Source organism: Ambystoma mexicanum, chromosome 6q (genome assembly GCF_040938575.1).
Source record: "Ambystoma mexicanum isolate Mex_15411 chromosome 6q, UKY_AmexF1_1, whole genome shotgun sequence".
Lineage (NCBI taxonomy): Eukaryota > Metazoa > Chordata > Amphibia > Caudata > Ambystomatidae > Ambystoma > Ambystoma mexicanum.
This window is the reverse complement of record NC_090937.1, coordinates 1,428,255,178-1,428,273,473: the sequence shown is the minus strand read 5'-3', so window position 1 is coordinate 1,428,273,473 and position 18,296 is coordinate 1,428,255,178. Positions and strand designations below refer to the sequence as shown.

Below are 18,296 nucleotides of genomic sequence, written 5' to 3'. Positions count from 1 at the left end.
GAGGATTTTCTAACCGCTTTCAAAACATCACGTTTTTTGGGGGGGAGTCCAAATCACCACAAAGCTCAAGACCTGGCAGTGGTATTTGTTTATGTGTATCAGAATCCTGTGTCACCGAGAGGTAGCTGGAAGGCTTCCAGTGGTGTAAAGACTGCCTTGAGCTAAAGGACATCGATATGCAGGTAATTCTCCTTAGGGTCATTCGGGCCCTTAAGTCGTAGTCCTGAAAGGAAACCAAGTTAGCCCAGACACCAGTCAACAGGAGCCTGTGGAAATGAGAAGTGGACTACTATGAGGATGTTTTGTTCCTCCATCCACAATAAAGGTCTTCTTTCACAAGACAAGAGACCAGAATGAGTTGAGACTGAAAATGCATCTCTTGTCATCAGTGGGATGATATATGCAGTTACATCTCCATCAAGTGACATCTCAAGTGGGGAACCACCAAAATGCAGTAGGCCACAAGTCAAAGATTCCTCAAGAACCAATTACATATAGCAGTTCTTTATAGATTTGGCACAGTTTATAAATGATTTGTGTACGTTTACTGAAAGGTCCAGAATGAGGAGTAAATCCAGAGGGATCGGCAGGGATTCCAGTGCTTTCCCCAGGTTATCTACCTTCAAGAGTTAGTCATTCACATAGGAGGCAAATGTGTATATGCCCCTCTGCCTCAAGGAAGCAGTCACAGCTGCTAGGACTTTGGTAGGTACCCTTGGAGCAGAGATCAGGGCAGAAGGGAAAACTATGAACATGTATGACATACTTATGGTTGAAAACCGTTGCTACTGCAGTGTTGGAGGACATACGAGGATATGAATGTAGGCATCCTGACGGTCTTGGGGGCATAGCTACTCTACCTCAGTCAGGGAGAACAGAATGTAAGCCAACATGGCCAGGATCTTCTACATCCCTAATATTTCTTTAGACCTACAAAAAAGTAAGTGAAAGATCCTGTTGACAAGGTGTGAGGGGAACTAGCTCAATCACATTAAAGCAAAGCAGTTTCTGAATCTCTGTGGTTAATTTCTGATAAACGTAGTTAGGTGACATGGTGAAAGGAGGGCGGCAGTGGGAAGAGGGAACGGGTAGCAGGAAGGAGTGGCTGGGAGGCAAGGAGTAGAAGTCTGCCGTCTTGCTGATGACTAAATAAATGATCCAGAGGTCTTGAGGAAAAAGCTGACAGGCAGATGTTGGAAGAATTGGTTCTTTTTATCTCCCAGGAGAGATGTCCTAGCAGAGCGTGAGATTGCAGTCCCTGAAGAAGGTGTCTATCTTCACTTGCCTACAGCTACTTGGTAGTGACATACATTATTCTTTATTAGCAGTTAGAATAAGCCTTAGAAGCACCACATTCGACCAGCAAGAGGTGTAAAAAATACCAGGGTGGTTAGAATTAAGAGCAGCATGTTACAAGTGTCTCCTAGTATGCGATTTAACATGAATGGAGTGGCAATGCCCATTTTAAACAATAGGGTACATATAGTTTGCACTTTCATAGCGCTTGGATGCAGGTTCATGGCGCTTATGCATTCACTGCAAACATATATAACTTGAAAGATTGTCGAATAAATGCATTAGCTGGAGAGACATTGGATTTATGATTTAGACATTAACACTGAACATGTAACATAGATAAGCCCACTTAGATACAGGGAACGTCTGCACTGTGTAAGGAAAATGAAGGAGAGTTAATTACCACAGGTCGCGATGAAGAGCAACAGCCTTAACCACAGTTTAGTATAAAGTGGAGTCTGGTGAGCTAACCTAGTCTTAAAACAATGCAACTTGCACTTAAGAATAGATTACATACCTGTTATGACCAGCCATTGGTCCTAGGGTTTACTCATAAAGGACACTCGGGATACTCAGGACAGGTACTCTTAGTGGTTACTTTATTAGCTTCTTAGTTGCAGGATCAGATGTCATCAAGGAAATGAGAGATCAAGAGGAACAAGGGACATTGAGCCCACTGGCTCCCACCACCCAGGCTCACATCTTGTAACTGCCTGGGTTAGAACCAATTCAACTCCAAACATTCTAACCTCGCACTGCACACTCACAGCCTACATTCTAATGACGACATCAATCCTGGCACTGCACACATGCAGGCACAAGAGCCAACCCTAACACCTCCTTTCCCACAACAAACACAGGTCAAACTCACCAGAAGGAAGCCAACCCTAACACCTCCTCCTATTGCATAAAGACAAACCCACTACCACACACTTTACATAACTTCCTCACTCCAACCATGTTCCACTTACCCCCGGGAAATTGAACCAGCAGGCTTAACTAACATCCTACAACAGACCCAGCTGCCACAACTAACGCTCCTAACCAATCAAAACACCACAAATCACCTTCCGTTCCCTCCTGCCACAAAGGAACCTCGGACTGCCACTTCCGAGCACTAACTCCCAAAGCCGGGAAAGAAACAGGTTCTATCGTAACACAAGACTCTTACTAACAATCCAACAATCCACCCGGGTCAACAAGGAACCACAGTCTCAACTCATACCGCTGTTAAATCCACTCAGAAATGCAAGCAAACAAGGACACACCAGGTCAACAATCACACCAATAAATAAAGGCAACAAGCTGTCACTAAAACCACCACCACCAACCCTAGCTACAAATGTTGGCCAGGCACTTGAGCCCTTCTAAACAACCCAAAGTGAAAAAGAGCTGCAGATGAAACGTTGCCAGGCTTCTGAAATCAGTCAAGAGGAAACTCAAGAACAATTCCAGCAATCACCTAAAAGTTCAAGAAGAGAAAATATAAGATGCAATGTCACCTGCATCTTCAGAATTTCAAGCGAAATCCCTGGGCCCTAACAACTCCATAAGGTCACCAAAAACAACATCAAAGCTTCACACATCTTCAGGCACTAGTCCCCTACTAGATGCCTCTGGGCTCCGCAGAGCCACAATCCAAAACAACATCAAAGCTTCACAAAAACTTCACAAACCTTCATGTGAACTCCGCAGAGCCACAAATCACCACAATATCAAAGCTTCTGGTACTAGTCTCCTACTAGATACCTCTGGACCCTGCAGAGTCACTAACCAACACCCATCAAAACTCCATAGTTTCATACTAGCCGGCCACTAGTATATTCGTATATGACCTCACAGGGCCACACACACAAAACACCACTCCGCAGAGTTCCTTTACCACTCCTTGGTCATGCACTAAACTGACCCAAAACACTGACATACTACTCCAAAACATACATCAGACATAAGATACACAAGATTCACACAACCCCCACATGGAATGTTAACTGCTAAGCAGCGCTGCAGTCGCTCTAGGAGTCATCATGGGTTGCACATCCATACACGCACAAACAAAACATCACATCTACAAGGCTTCAAAACTGGTTATACTAAGCATTGCATTGACATATGCATAATCACATTATACATTGCAGATCTCATTTCCAAAAATTCCATGTTGCCAAAGCATGGGCAACTCTAAATGCTGAAATACCTCAAAATGTTATGCTAAAACCAATATGAATGCCATCACTCCGATTATGCACGCAGAACACATAAATGTTCACGCAAGCCACTAACCACTTCCTGTTAACGTCGCTACGTTATCACATTTGCTAGGTTCCTTTCTCTAAATTCATTCTAACAGCCTCTACAAACCATGTTTCATCGACTCCAGAACAGCGAACCATGGCAAGGTTCAAGACAGGAATTCAGGTAAAAACAGAGTTCTAAACTGAACGCCACCACCCACCGCCACAGTCATGACGTCATCAAACACCCTCTGGCCACTGCCCATGCAGGATCTCTCCCAGCCAACCGTCAGCAGCTGGCTGCATCCACTATACCATTTCTATATAGGCAATGCAAACACTTGCATTGTGCGCCCTGAACCCAATCAGTTTCTTTGTGCCGTCTCCAAACATAATCCTCCAACAACGAAATCAGATAACTGCTTGGAGAGTCAATTTTCAATCAATCTTGGGCAAACACAGCACCTCTCCCCTTCTATCCCGAGAGGATCGTTGCTCCCGGCAGCTTCTTTAGGGTTCTGCCTGGTCATAGGCAGCTCGGCAGCTCACTCTCTCTTCTCTTCAGAGGGTCTATACTTCCTGGACAGCCTCTTCTGTCACACTAGCTTCTGGCCAGGAGTCCCTTGGGCAAGGCTGACTCATACAGCCCCGACTGGACACACATGTCCCCTTATGTCCGAAGGGACAGGCTGTTTCATTCAGCCTTGGGTGGCTGCCTCTAACAGCCCTGAGTGGTGGGTGCTACTCAGACCATGGGGGGCAGTGGGTTCTCCCCTCTCTCCTGACAGTCACATGTCCTCTTGCCTGCACCCCCCGCACCAAAGTCTCTTCTCTTCTCCCCTCTGACATGACATCACACAGGTACCTGCTTCTCTTTGCTTCCAGATGTCTGCTCCAAGGTCCTTCTTCACCATACCTTGGACCATCCTCGTCGCCAATTGTTACCAGCCATTGATCATAGGGTTCACTCATCAAGGACACTCAGGATACTCAGGACAGGTACTCTTAGTGGTTACTCTATTAGATTCTTAGTTACAGGATCAGATGTCATCAAGCAATTGAGAGATCAAGAGGAACAAGGGACATTGAGCCCACTGGCTCCCACCACCCAGGCTCACATCTTGTAACTGCCTGGGTTAGAACCAATTCAACTCCAAACATTCTAACCTAACACTCCACACTCGCAGCCTACATTCTAATGATAACATCAATCCTGCAACTGCACACATGCAGGCACAAGAGCCAACCCTAACAATACCCACTTAAAAAGTATATAAAAACCAGCAAAGAAAATCAGGCTTGTGGCAGGTTCAAAATGCAAACGATTCAATGGTATTTTTGGCAGATGACAAGTCATGCAGAAGAATGGAAGCAGGGCAGTGAGTGGAAGCAGTATGCTGAACACCATCCAGATGGGATGCTGGCCACAATGAGATGAAACGGGTATGAGAGCCATTATCTGGAGCCATCATTTAAAGCAGGGTTGTCCGACTACAGGCCTTCAGGGCCGGAATCCTGGTGGGTTTCAGGATATCCCACATTAATATTCATTAGACAAACATGCATACATTTAGAATTATATGCAAATGTATCTATGAATATTAATGAGGGATATCCTGAAAATCCAACCTGGGTCCAGCCCTCCAGGCCTGGAGTTGGACAACCCAGATTTAGAGCATCAAAGAGGTTACTCATTTTCAAATTTTCTAAAGAGACAAAGATGCATTTGAGGAATTTTAATGCGATTACCCAGTGAGCTAAATTAGAAGGAGATAAAGCAGCATTTGGGAATTTATGGGATAGAAGACAAGTCGGGAGAAGCTGGAAATGGATCTAGGACCTCTGAAAAGGGAGCGATGACAACCTGGAGATAAGAGAGGAGGTACTGATTTGTAGGAGGTGACAATGGATGAAGTAAAGGTGGAGCTGGAGGAATAATTGGAAGAGGGGGGGAGCTAAATAAGATAGGGCTGGTGATGGTATAGAGCGAACGGAGGATGCTGCTGTGACCGATGGTATAACTTCCTTGATGAGGCCAGTAAAGAAAAACCCCACAGCGGAGGAGGTAATAAAAACAGTAAACAAAGATACAAGTGGTTTATCTTGCTCCACAGCCATAGTGCCAGTCGCTGGAATTGGGCCGGCCAGTGAAAACCAGAGCATGGTGGCATAGGGAAGTAAAGGTATGGGCAAGGCACTCACAGATGGAACAACATGGAGATGAAAAGATGGAACAAAATATTCTTTGAGGAAACAGATTATTCCTCACTTTGCTAAAAAATTCCCAGGTCCGAAATAGAAATGCTTCCATCCACCCCGGTCTTGTTTGGGGTCGGAAAAGCAAGCGCCACAACTGTACAAATGGACGCGTTCCATCTCTTGGGAAGACGTGGAGCCCTATGAGGAAGCATCCTGTTTCTCCAGGTTGTGAGGACTGGGAGCCCTTCCATCTTCTGCCAAGAGCTATGAAGAGGCCATAAAGGTGTGGTCCTTGGACTTCACTTTAAGTTGATAAGTCACTTTGTGGCAAAGCAGAAATGCACTGGCAAAGATGTGCAGCACCGTTCCCCCAACAGCAGGTACTGAAGCACAATGGCAAGATCTCACTGGTAGGTGGCCCTTGGGAACACCAACAGACTTTGCAGAGAGTCATGCAATAAAGGTAGGAGCCCATCTTGTGGTCTGAGGTCAAATGGGGGGGAGATGTTCACAGCACCATTTAGGGAAGGTCTGTACCTGGCAGAGCAGTATGAGGTTGCTGGACAGCACCTTGTGTCCAGACACAGAAAAAGGCAATGGAATTCCCTTAGTGAGGACACATGAGAAATTCCTTGAAGGAAACTCAAGGCAAGCTCCAGTAATGAGGCCTTGCGGCTCAGGAAAAAATCACTGGGTACCCGCCCTAATAGGTGGCATATATTTGCATTTGTTTGGTTATTGCCCAAGAGAACTTTGGTGGTGATTCCGGTAGAATGATCATTGCAACTCACGTTAGTCCCTGGGCGAATCTTTGAGGTAAATCCAATGACTGGAACCTTGCGACTCGGATTAGTCCCAAAGGGAAGCGCTGGGATATACTGGTGGAAGAAGCCTTGCGATCCAAGAAAGGGCCACTGAAACCTTTCACAGCCCGGGAGTATGCAGAAACGTGTCCTTGGATTGGAGTCCCTGATTTAAAAAAGTGGATTTACAGACTTTTTGGAATGAGCAAACTCCTTGATGCATGCTGGAGGAGGAGAGTAGATGGCTTCTCCAATTCAAGTGTTTCCATAGAGTCTTGTTATGACAGAGAAAGTGCAAAAGCACGGGGAGCAGTACTGGCATCGCTTAAACCTTCAGTCACTGGTCATAAGCGAAGAAGGTAAAAAAAAAAAAATAATAATTCAAGTTCCGGTAAGGGTAGTCCCCGAACAGAGCAAAGGACTGGTGGTACTGCATTTAGATCCCATGGGAGAAGGGAAGCCACAAGGTGCAGCCACACCCTGAAATGCATATTCTCAATGTAGAAGGTAGCCACAGCGTAGGTCTTATGTAAAGCTTTAGGGGTTGTGTGAGGCTAAAGAGAGAACATAATGACCGTGTTGTGGTACACTTTTTGACTGTCATTGGTCAAGAAATATTTTCTAATTTACAGGTAAGAAACTTGAAACTCAAACATGCAATATTCCTTAGATTCATATGTAAAGAATAAAGTAAACTGGGCAATACAATGTGAAGTTGCAATCTGAGGGGTCCCGAAGTTATCAAGAAGATGTACAAGGGCTGACGGGCTAGTATAAAAGTCAGACCTGAAACAATAAGGCCTGCAAGAAATACAGTTGGAATTCTATTTGGCAGATACTCTAGCAGGAGGATGTGCCCCATAGGCACCTCTCTGTGGCCTCTTCCCCCCTCCCCCCCCCCCCCCCCAACTCCTTTCGCTGGTGCTGGGGTCCCCCTTCCATAAAAAGGAAAGCAGGGGGCAAACAACGTTTTTGAAAAAAAATTTAAAAAAATTAAAAAAGAGAAAAAGGACCTGCAGCACTGGTTTCCATCAACGTAAGTGAAGGGACGGGATGGGAACTGGTTTCGCAGGATAAGGGGAATCGGCGGCACACAGCAAAGTGTGCCGCCTAAAGGTAATTAAGGGGGTTCGAGGGCGTGTGGGTTAAATGCATGGGATTTTGCTGTGGGTTGATGTTTGACATTACTGCGCTTTCGAAAACTTCGAATTCGCAATTTTTATGGATACAAAATGTTCATAATTGAAATAATCATGGACATCCGTGTCAGCTCAATGAGAGACTGGATTCTCTGTGGCTGTGGTCTGAGGATGAAAAAGTATTGAGTGCAAATAGATTAAAGCAGGGTTGTTTAATGCATGCAGGGCCTCAGGATATCCCTAATTAATATTCATGAGTAAATATTTGCATACATTTAGAATCATTGTATGCATCTTTATCTAATGTTTATTAATGAGGGGATGCTGTAAATACAACTTGTTTCCGGCCCTCAAGGCTGGAAGTTGGGCAACCCTGGATTAAAGGATGCTTTGTCTGGTTATGAAACCATATTAAAGATAAATGATATGCAGTTCATCCATTGAGAGCAGGCGCTGATGATCAAAACTGAATAATACATAAGATTCAGAGATGCATTTTGCTGGAGCGAACACACTGTTCCATTATGTCTGGTTATACATTTTGCAGCTGGGTTGCATGAGAATTAGTCATGGATTTCAGCTGCATGTTGCACTAAACACTATTAATGAGACGGCAGAAAGCTCTCTCCATACCAAAGTCACACTTAGTGGGAGCTGTACTGCAATAGCTGGACCATCCATCTGCAAATGTAGGCCATTTATGGAAAAAAAAGCTTTTTACAATGTATTATAGACAATGGGCCTCATTACGAGGTAGGAGGTAGCCATGGTGTTATTAGCACCATGGCTACCCCCTTAACACATTGTGGGTCCGGGTTCCCGAAATAGGGACTTACCGGGTCATTCCAACCTTGGAGGAACCGTTAAGTCCCCATTCCGGGAACCATTCCCCATTACCATTCGAGCCCCCATGGGGTCAATGGGAATGGGGATGGAGCTAATAACGGTACCGCAATTTGCGGTACCGTTATTAGCTCTGAAGTCCCTTAACGGGTCCCTTCCATAACGCCTAGTAAAACCAGGCATTAAGGAAGGGACCCGCTAAGGGACCTCAGAATAGGGTGGTAAGGGATTACCGGCACTGATGTCCTTACCAGTGCCGGTAATCCCTTCCCACCCTACCTCGTAATGAGGCCCAATGACTGAAATAGGCATTTCGAGACTGCATTAAATTTAACTAAAATAACCCATCCCCTCCTTTTTAGAAACCGATTTACTACCAACGTTACTGCCCATACCTTTAATGGGAATTATCCTTGCACATAGCAGGATAGGTTAAATGGTAGATCTTGTATTAAGAAACCATTGCAGTTCTCTTCACATGATACAAAAAGGATTCCAGAATGTTTTATAAAGTGTGGTTGGGCCTAAGAACCTCAATCGTTGCATATTCCCTTTACATTCAGATTCCCAACAGGAGATTAAATGGATACATACATGCAAATATGCACCATTCCATTACAGAGGTGTTCCTCCAGTTCTGTACTTTTCTTTGCATACCAAGACTTGTAGTCCAGGATTTCACATTATAAATCCAAGACTGGACAACTGCATCCTGAATGGAATGGGGCATGTTGGCATATTTGTGGAGGTCATACACAACCTTTGAGGCAGGCAAAGGTGCCATACACATCATAAGAACTACGGCACTGACAGTCCAAAACTAAAATAGATGAACCAGTCCCATCAGTGTAATTTGCAATCAATATAAGTGTGAAACTATGAAGGGGCATATTAGAGTACCAGTCAGTGGAGCCTTTGCATCACAAACAGGAATTACGTGTGTGTTTTTCGGCACTAACATCTCAAAGTTGGATAGCAGTTTCAAGTATTTTGCTTTTGAGAATATGATTCAATTCAATGAAAGAATACACAATGTTTTTTTAAATAAACAGCAACATGTTGTATATATTACTCCGTTTATGTGGCATTCATAATAGTGATCAAGTTATTTTAGAGAAAATCTGCAAATGCACCAATATACCTTGAGTAAATGCAATGACTTACCCTATTGGTGGGGTAGTGTGACCATCCAGTTGTTCATCCAGTATTTTTTCTTCGGCCCCCAACTCATCGATAATTTTGTCAATTTGCCCAATCATTCGGTTAACTCGTTTGGTCAGTCTCTTGCTTGCCTTGGATTCTTCCACTACGACCTCTTGTCCAGTCTTTGTTAATTCCTTCTTGATCTCTTCCAAATCCTACAAAATATGAAAGCAGCATGCTTATACACTACATACCTTATTAATGTTGTAACATGGCAAGGTAAACAAATCTAACAATAGAGAAAATAGCCATTACAATTAGAAGAATATTCCCAATTTTGCCTTTGTGAATGAATTTGTTGCCATTTGTGCAACACTACTTTGGAAAGGCAAACAATGTATAAGCCCGAAAACTAGATGATTACAACGGTTATTTAAGTTAATGAAAAAACCTTGGTCTACCGTTTCGAAGCATGTCTCACCGATTTACAACTCAATTAGTACACCAGAGGCCAGATTACAGAGACTGTGCACTGGTGTAAAAGCAAAGTGTTAGCACGAAGGCAAAGTTTGCCCTAGTGAAAAAACATTGTGGTCGTATTAGAAAACATTTTCACAAAGACGAGTGCAGTTTTGCTTGGTATAAGCACTATGGAAAAAGTTGCCCTAATACAAAAAACATACACTCTCAATGCACTTTTGGACTAGGGCAAAGTTTGCACTACGGCTAATACCCATCAGTATTACCACTAGGGCAAAGTCTGCCCTAGTGCAAAAATGCACAGAAAATATAGTTTTTTTTGCACTAAAAGCAATGTTTCTGTAGTGCCTATGCCATGACAAAAAAGCACTTCTTGTTGTGCAAAGGTTTCCAATACGCAACAATTTTTTTTGCACTAGGGCAAACCTTGTTCTAGTGTTGATACCGCGCAACCTTGAACTTGCACTGGTGCAATGTGTCTGTGATATGGCCCCAGGATCTCCAACTCGGAGGTACACCACCTAACAAACAGCAACTAAACAGAATCATCAAGGAATTTTACACCTATTAGCTAAAACAACATTACATACCTACAACTCTAATTAAATGTAGTCCATAGTATCTTAAAATTACAAGCACACTTCCTTCTTGATCTATTCTTCGGTGAATAATTGCGAACGATGAGCTGGTAGAACTAGATTGGATGTGGTTGCTCAAAACATGAAAAAAGCAGTAACTGTTTATTCTACTTTGTCAACTGCACCATTTAGCTTGTTTAGCCAGAGATGGACAACCAGATCAAGCCACCTTCATCTATTTTTATGAACCAAAAGCAACTGGGCAACAAGCGAACTAACATTCTGGCTGACAAACTGAGTATACTGGCATACAAACAATCCCCAATACTAGGGGCATGACCCCTTCATCATACAAACAGCTGCATCACTAAGGAATACAAATCCCTTGTTCGTGCCCGTATTACTTTATTTAACGGACAACCTGGTCTAATTAAAAACAAAAAACAAACAACCTTTCTTGTCTAATTGTGCCATTGATATTGCTACGCCTAAATGAACCATAACTATCTCTAATGCAATTACTGTAACATGTGTTTTCATATCACTTCGCTGAACCAGGGAAAAGAAAAGAAAAGTGTATCACCTCCATTAAGGATGTTTATTTGCCATGTTAAAATGTAAATGCATAACTAAACCCATTGTATTCATGCACTTGTTTACTAAATTGATTTGACCATAGCCCCAATATGCCATAAAGCAGACTTCTGATTTTTAAACGTTACCTCACTATATTCATGTACATCAACTTTAAGTTCTTTAAGCTCTTCCTTTTCTTTTGTGAGCAATTTCTTTTGCTCAATCAATTTGGAACAGGCGTCGCTTAGAACGTCAATTTCTTCCTTGGTAATCTCTTCACCCTGAAAAAAAGGAGCAATACGTTACATAGTTCATGACTTTTTGAGTTATGTTTATTCTTGTTTTAAAAGCCGATATTCATAGCCTTATATAATTTAATACATTGCACAAAGGAGATATATTTTTGAAATAAGGGACCATACAAATGAGACGTAAACCATAGGGTTATAAAAGAACGTGTGTGTCAGAATGCACAAAGTAACTCACAATAGTCAGGTGTCAGGCACTCCAGAGAGTATATGCCTGTCACAGATATAGGAAGAAAGTGTGCATGAGAGGCATTGCCAGTAGCCTAACCTGAGAGGCATACATGAATACTGAGTAGAGCAAGAAAAATCAATTACAGGAAGAAGGCATGGGTGTAATGAAGCAGACTGTGATTAGTAGGAAGAGTAGTGGAGGGAGGGGGGGGGAAGAGCTACATGCAGGTTTCACGTATTCTTTCAGAAATGACAAAAGTAACATAGCTCTCAACAGAGACCATAACCAAAGTAAAATTGCAAACTTCCTTTGTTGCCCTTGTTCTCTGTCCTTCACTACCCCAGCATATACATCTACACATTCATCTGGTTAACGCAACAAGTGCAAATATAAAAAGTGATTAGATTAAAAACGCAGGAAAGAGCCACAGTCAGATCAAGGAAATGGAAAATCTGTTTGTACAACAAGGGATTCCAGTACTTTGTTGAAGTATAATTTGTTTGTAAATGAATCACCTCCAGGAATTACCTTACACAGAGGGATAGCTAAAATTGGAACACTGACCACATCTCCATAACAATCATATGTGATCTGTAGCTTATGGCCTGCCTAAGTAGGCATGAAATTTGAGTTAACAATGTTCGACACAGCTGTGAAAAAGGGCCAACGAAAGAGGTTATTTGCGGATCTTAAAATATGTCTGTATATTCACCCACATTGCCGTTTAGATGATATTATAATTTGCCCTGTGGGGTAAATGCCCGTTTGGCGGACTAACCCTAAAGTCACTCTTGAGACAATTTAGAAAATGGTGTCAATAGTTTGGTGACATCCTTGATTAATATTAATTCCTTAAGAAAACAGAGGCTCTGAAACAATGTGCCCAATAAATGATACACAATCTTTTTCATTTATACATCTGTGATTTTTTAAGATGTTAGTACAATATATTTTGAGGGATTCTATGAAATGAAATCTATTTAACCATAACCCACTACATGGGTATAGAGCGTAACACTGTTGAGGGATATATGCTTTTGTGAAAGGTTTTCTAATCTATTTATGAATACCTAGTACCACTCCTTGAAATGTCCTCAATTAATATAACATGTCACATCAGCCAAGTCTGATTCTCAGATTCCCAAAAGGGTTCATTATAAGGGGTTTTTGCCTCATCCTTTGTGCGGTTCCTACAGCTTAGGCACCGCCTCCGGTACAGTTTTGGTTTAACTCAAAAGACATTCAAGAGTCGAAATAGTATGGGCAGGGCAGTTACGTTAACCCTCAGCACAAATCAGGGGTCTGCAACCACTGGCTCTCCAGAGGTTTTGGACAACAATTCCCATCAGCCCTAGCCAGTATAGTCAACGGTGAGGTACCATAGGGGTCATAGTTAAAAATAAAAATAAACTGGAGAGCCAACAGTTAAAGACCCCTACCCTAAATGTTTGGGACAGGTTAGTAATATTTGCGGTCAAATGCTCTATAGCAAGAAGATGCCATAACTTAATATGAAACATTTAGGGTCAGTGTGTAATTTGTATCTCAAAACTGCATTGCTGCCAGGAGAGTTTTAGAAGTCACCTCACCACCCGAGGGTTGTCTAAGTGGGGTGTCTTATTTTAATTGGCAATTTCATAGCCCCATGGGATCTGGATATGCAACATCTCAGATTTCTATTGCATCTTGTAATCATCTAACAACCCTCCATAGAAGCAGCAAAGCCTCAACTTCAACTTCCAACACATTCGTCCCATCATTTATTGGTGTGCTGAAGGCAATCAATACAAAACAATATTTAACAGTTTACATTATTTCCCTTTATAATGGAAGATAATAAAGCAGCTTTTATCTCAAGACGATGTATCCTCCATTTACTTTTGCTGCACCTGCCAAGGTAACCATCATTCTATTTGTCTAAGAAGCTTCTTTCAGGAGGTTTTTATATTGTTTTAATTTATAAAAATGACTGAACTAAAATCTGTAGGTGAGGTATACTGCTTCAACAGTTTCTCATATGGGGTGATGGGTCTCAGATTTATGTGATGGATCTGAAATCCAATGATAGATTTGCGAGTATTGTAGCCTTTCCATGTATTACAAGTCAAAATACTCTTCACATTTTCTTTTTTATTAATTTTATTTAAATCTTTATCAAAGCATCATTAAATTCCTTTATCTTAATAGTGGAGCAATCTTCACTCAAAGTGTCTTAATTGATTTGTCCAAGGTATAACAATAGGCCAGCATCAAGAATTCTCTATTCTCTAGGACCACAGTCTTAATACCAGGGGAAACAGACATAAGGGGCTGGTAGTAAGAACAGTTCAGGGGATGGAGTACAGCAGGAGGAGAGTGCCAGGGATTGTGGCGAGCAGAGACATCACTGTGAATTGTAAAATCATGGAGGAGATGTATGAGGGATGGGTGATGGCAAAGATGTTGCCGGGGGGGGATCGCCAGCCTGTCTCAAACATACAACAACTAACTCATTACCAGACCTGTGTTTTCAAATAATGCTACATCATATACTCTATGGGGACAGAAAATCCATAGCTCACCATTATCTTTCCAAATCTTTTTTACACCATTTACCAATTATGTGTATTTCATAGTAATATTAAAGTAATTCTAGCAGCCCTATCCCCATAGTTTTGAACAACATCAGATCCATTCTAGAAAACGGCATGGGGAGAACTCTGAAAAAAGTAAAGTAGTCAAGGTGAAACATTTATTTAAAATCACTTAATTATCAATCCACGGATGTGTTAGGCGCTTTCAGTAACTGTCCCATTGTAGTGACACGTTCAAAGTGTACTCTTGCCTCTAGTTCAGTTTTATCTACTGGGCTAAGAAAAACATTAATTCAAATTTGCTTCTAGCTTGTTTTTTTCTACTGGGCTAACAAAACATTAATTCCAATTTAGAAATGTTTATTTTAAAACCACACAGGGTGAGGGGGGAGGAGGGGCACTGTGGTGCCAGAACAAGACGTTTGCACACTTGTGAAGCTCGGATCCCAGGGATACCACACGCTTCATAAACACCTGCTCGAAGTTAAACTGGGGGAATATTAGGCTGAGATGGACGACTGGCAAAATACGCCTGAAACTAGCTTACATGCCAGAGGACTGCCAACTGGAGATGCATGGACTAGTATAGCTGCCCCGATGCCGAAATCTGAAATGGGCTGAATGTAGCTGGGGGTCACAATACGGCTTGATGCCCCAATGATTGTGTGGGACTGAGCTTGGCTATAAAAAGGGCGGTGGAAAACTAATGGGTGAAATGTCTACCTACTCTTCTGCTCATAGCTTATTTGGGGAAGTGGTCATGATTACTGCGCCACATCTTGCTGAGAGCTACTCAGTGAGGAGAACTGATCACAGCTCATTGAAGGAGTGGCGATTCAGGAAGAGGATGAAGACGCAGCCCCGTCTGGGGGACTACCTAATATAAGCGGTATGGGGGCAGCGATTGTGAGCAGCCTGGAACAAAGCATGAGAAGGTGGGGAGCGCCACCTGCTCCAGGCCACGTCACCTTCCACCCATCGCTCAGACCAGATGAGAATTAGAAGGCTACAAACTTTCATTGCCAAAAGGACCCTGCAACTCTCCCTCAGGGTTTTGAAACCATCATCATATGGGTTTCAGGTGAGAAACTTGTCTAGCCACAAACATTCTCCAGGAAAGTGTGCCCAGGGTGCTGAGATTCTTATGTTTCATTCAGATTACCTGCAGGGAGTTCCATTCAAGCTTTGGTACACTATACTGATGGCTTCTAACAATTTGATGGGCTTCCCAGTAGTATGTTGTTGGGAGCCTACCGTGAGCAGAATGATGGCCACTGCCACCCACCTAACATCGACCTGATGACAACCCGGTGTAGAGGTAGCGCATCCCCTGGGAATTCCACAGCACTCATAATCGGGCTTGACAAGCCAATGATTCCCTGTAGTCCTATGTTCCACAAAAACCCACACTCCCCATAGTCTTGGCTAGTGGTGCCCATGCTACTTAGGACCTGGGTCAGTTAACAATCAGACTGCACTCTGGTGTCTGGGTTCAATGGAGCACTTTCTGCCGACACTCATAATGGAGGAACATTTGCCATTGACTGGGGACACGCTGTTGCAGCCCACTTGAAGGAGCCACAGTATCAGTCAAAAACATTGTTAGGGGAGTTTTCTTAAAGTCCACTTGATGCAAGACTTCATAAAACTATCCCAATTGTATACAGGTCGCCAACTCTTAGTATCAGTCTGTACTACTTGTGGAACCTTGGTAGAGTGGCAAAGCAATCAGGCTTATCATAAGAGGAAGATGTAAGCTGTAGGTAAGTACACTGGACCCAGTTAGTACAGTAGTACAAAGAAACATACATTTATATTAAAATATATATTTATTATTTACACCAGGATGGTCATAAAATACTCATATCACTTAACCAACACACAAAGGATACCTTTCAAAGAACACTGCTTAGTTTATAGTTGTTAGCGGCTACAATTTTTACAGAGTTTGACACGAATGACAGTTCTACCAGATTATCGGTAATACTGCGCACTCGCGAACAGAGGTATACAATAATTGCATTTAGTTAGCAAAACCACATAAAGTCTTTTAGGAAGGAAAACAGTCAAACAGTAGCAGAGCTTAAGATTCTAGAGGCAGTTTTAGAGCAAGCTAACACTTTTAAAGTCCGATCCCTACCTCAATGTAAAAGTCAGTTTGGAGAGGGCTCAAAGTCTTACGAAGCAGCAGAACAGCAAAAGTTTCTGTGGATACTTTGTCTCTAGGAAAGGATACTCGAAGAATTGACATAATGTTGGAGACCCTGTTAAATGACTTGCAAAAAAGATACAAGCCGACTGCTTGTGCCTGAGGTAAGTGGAGACACCTCTTTGTCCACTCCAACACTCTGGAGCGACTTCTTGGTTTAAGGTAAGCAATACATTTTCACCCCACAGTACCTTAGGTTAGAAGAAATGTTTGTGGCTGGATTTTCCTCTGGACAGCAGCGATGGACCCGGTCTCTGGATTCCTTGGTCTGTTGAGGAAAGGCAGGAAACTGAACGGGATGTCTCAGCAGCAGTCTCCAGAGAGAGGACATCTGGCAAGGATTTCTTCAGCTTCTCTGGTGGGTCTGCTGTTTTGGCGCCTTTTCTGCAGCATCAACAAAGGACACAATTCGGCCGGTCAATCTGCTTCGATTCCTGGAGTCTTAGCATTCTGGTGAAGGGACATGGAGGAGTCGGATTGTGTCTCTGGAGGATCACCTGGAGCTCAGCAAGGACATGGACGGATTTGGCCTCAGCAAGACGTTGCACTACAAATGGGTCAGAGGTCTCCTGGTATTCCCGGTCTGTAGCTCCGGGAAAGGCACAGCACCCCGTGAGATGGCTCAGATTGTAGTTCGTCTCAGGGCTGGTTGGTCCCTCCAGCCAAAGGGAAGGAGTCCTCTTAAGAGCTCCTGTCGCATAGAAAATGGGGTCAGGAGAGCAGTGGTCGCTTCACAGGGTTGAAAAGCGTCTGCAGGCGTCTCTGGCCGTTTTCTTTCGGTTACTTCAGTTTCCAGTGGGCGACTTGCCCGTCACCTCGGGAACCTCACCATTTATTCTGTTTCTGCACACACTCCTCTACAATCTCTCTCAGCAGTTTACAGAAAGGGGCGGGTGGCTGTCCAATCAGGACAGGCAGCCTCCCAGTGGGAACTGGTTCCATTCAGGCAATCAGGCAGACCAAGACCAGGGGAGTGGAAAACTCTACCCCACTTCCTGCCGGCCAAGACACACTGGAGCCTAGGCGGGGACACCCAAGGGTTCCCACCAAAGGCAAAACACACACACAGACAGACCCCCTCCTCCCGGAATGGTAGAAGGGCTAACAAAGAACAACCATGCTAGAAATGGCGAAAAAAGAAAGGAGCCACAAAGTTGGAACTTAGGTGACCCTATTGTGCACAACCGGAACTGTGAATAATCTCTGTAAAAAATAGCACAATAGTTGGTGGAACATGTCCACTGTCACCAGCCATAACTAGAAAGTGGTCTATGCGACTAAAAAGTCACAAGAACAGAGACAAGGGGAACAGTAGGTATCTCCTTGGCACTCCACATAAGAGTGTGTGTGCCACTCTCTCAGAATATAAAGTTTTAGGAGGGATACAAAGTATCCTTCTATCCTTAAGAACAGTAGTAAGGATAAAGAAAGAATCTGAAAGAACTGTAAGGAAGGCATGGTATCAAACAGTAAGACAGACACAAGTGATCACAGTTCAAGGGTGTTTACTGAACTTCAATTGGTTTTAAAAACCCCCATCTAATGCTAAATCTAAAGATGGGAGCAAGCTACAACCATCAAAAAATAATAATGCAGTCCTAGTCGAGTCTGTCAAATTAAAAGGGCCTATACTAATAAACCTCTTGCCAAAACTTACTTCCAAATACAAATAGTGTGGGAAACAATGGTTATGTAAAAGAAAAGTTTTCAAGAAATTATACGTCAGGATATTCAAGTCCTTGG

General features: G+C 43.0%; 1 protein-coding gene across 1 annotated transcript in view; it reads right to left on the bottom strand.

The window, feature by feature from the left end:
- The window catches only part of LETM1 (leucine zipper and EF-hand containing transmembrane protein 1), a 919,975-nt gene that overhangs the window by 111,687 nt on the left and 789,992 nt on the right, over positions 1 to 18,296 (bottom strand). Inside the window, exons 11-12 of the mRNA XM_069632136.1 lie at positions 11,438 to 11,572; positions 9,679 to 9,872 (exon numbers count right to left, since the gene is read on the bottom strand). Coding sequence (XP_069488237.1) covers positions 9,679 to 9,872; positions 11,438 to 11,572 — 329 coding nt within the window. The remainder of the gene's footprint in view (positions 1 to 9,678; positions 9,873 to 11,437; positions 11,573 to 18,296) is intronic.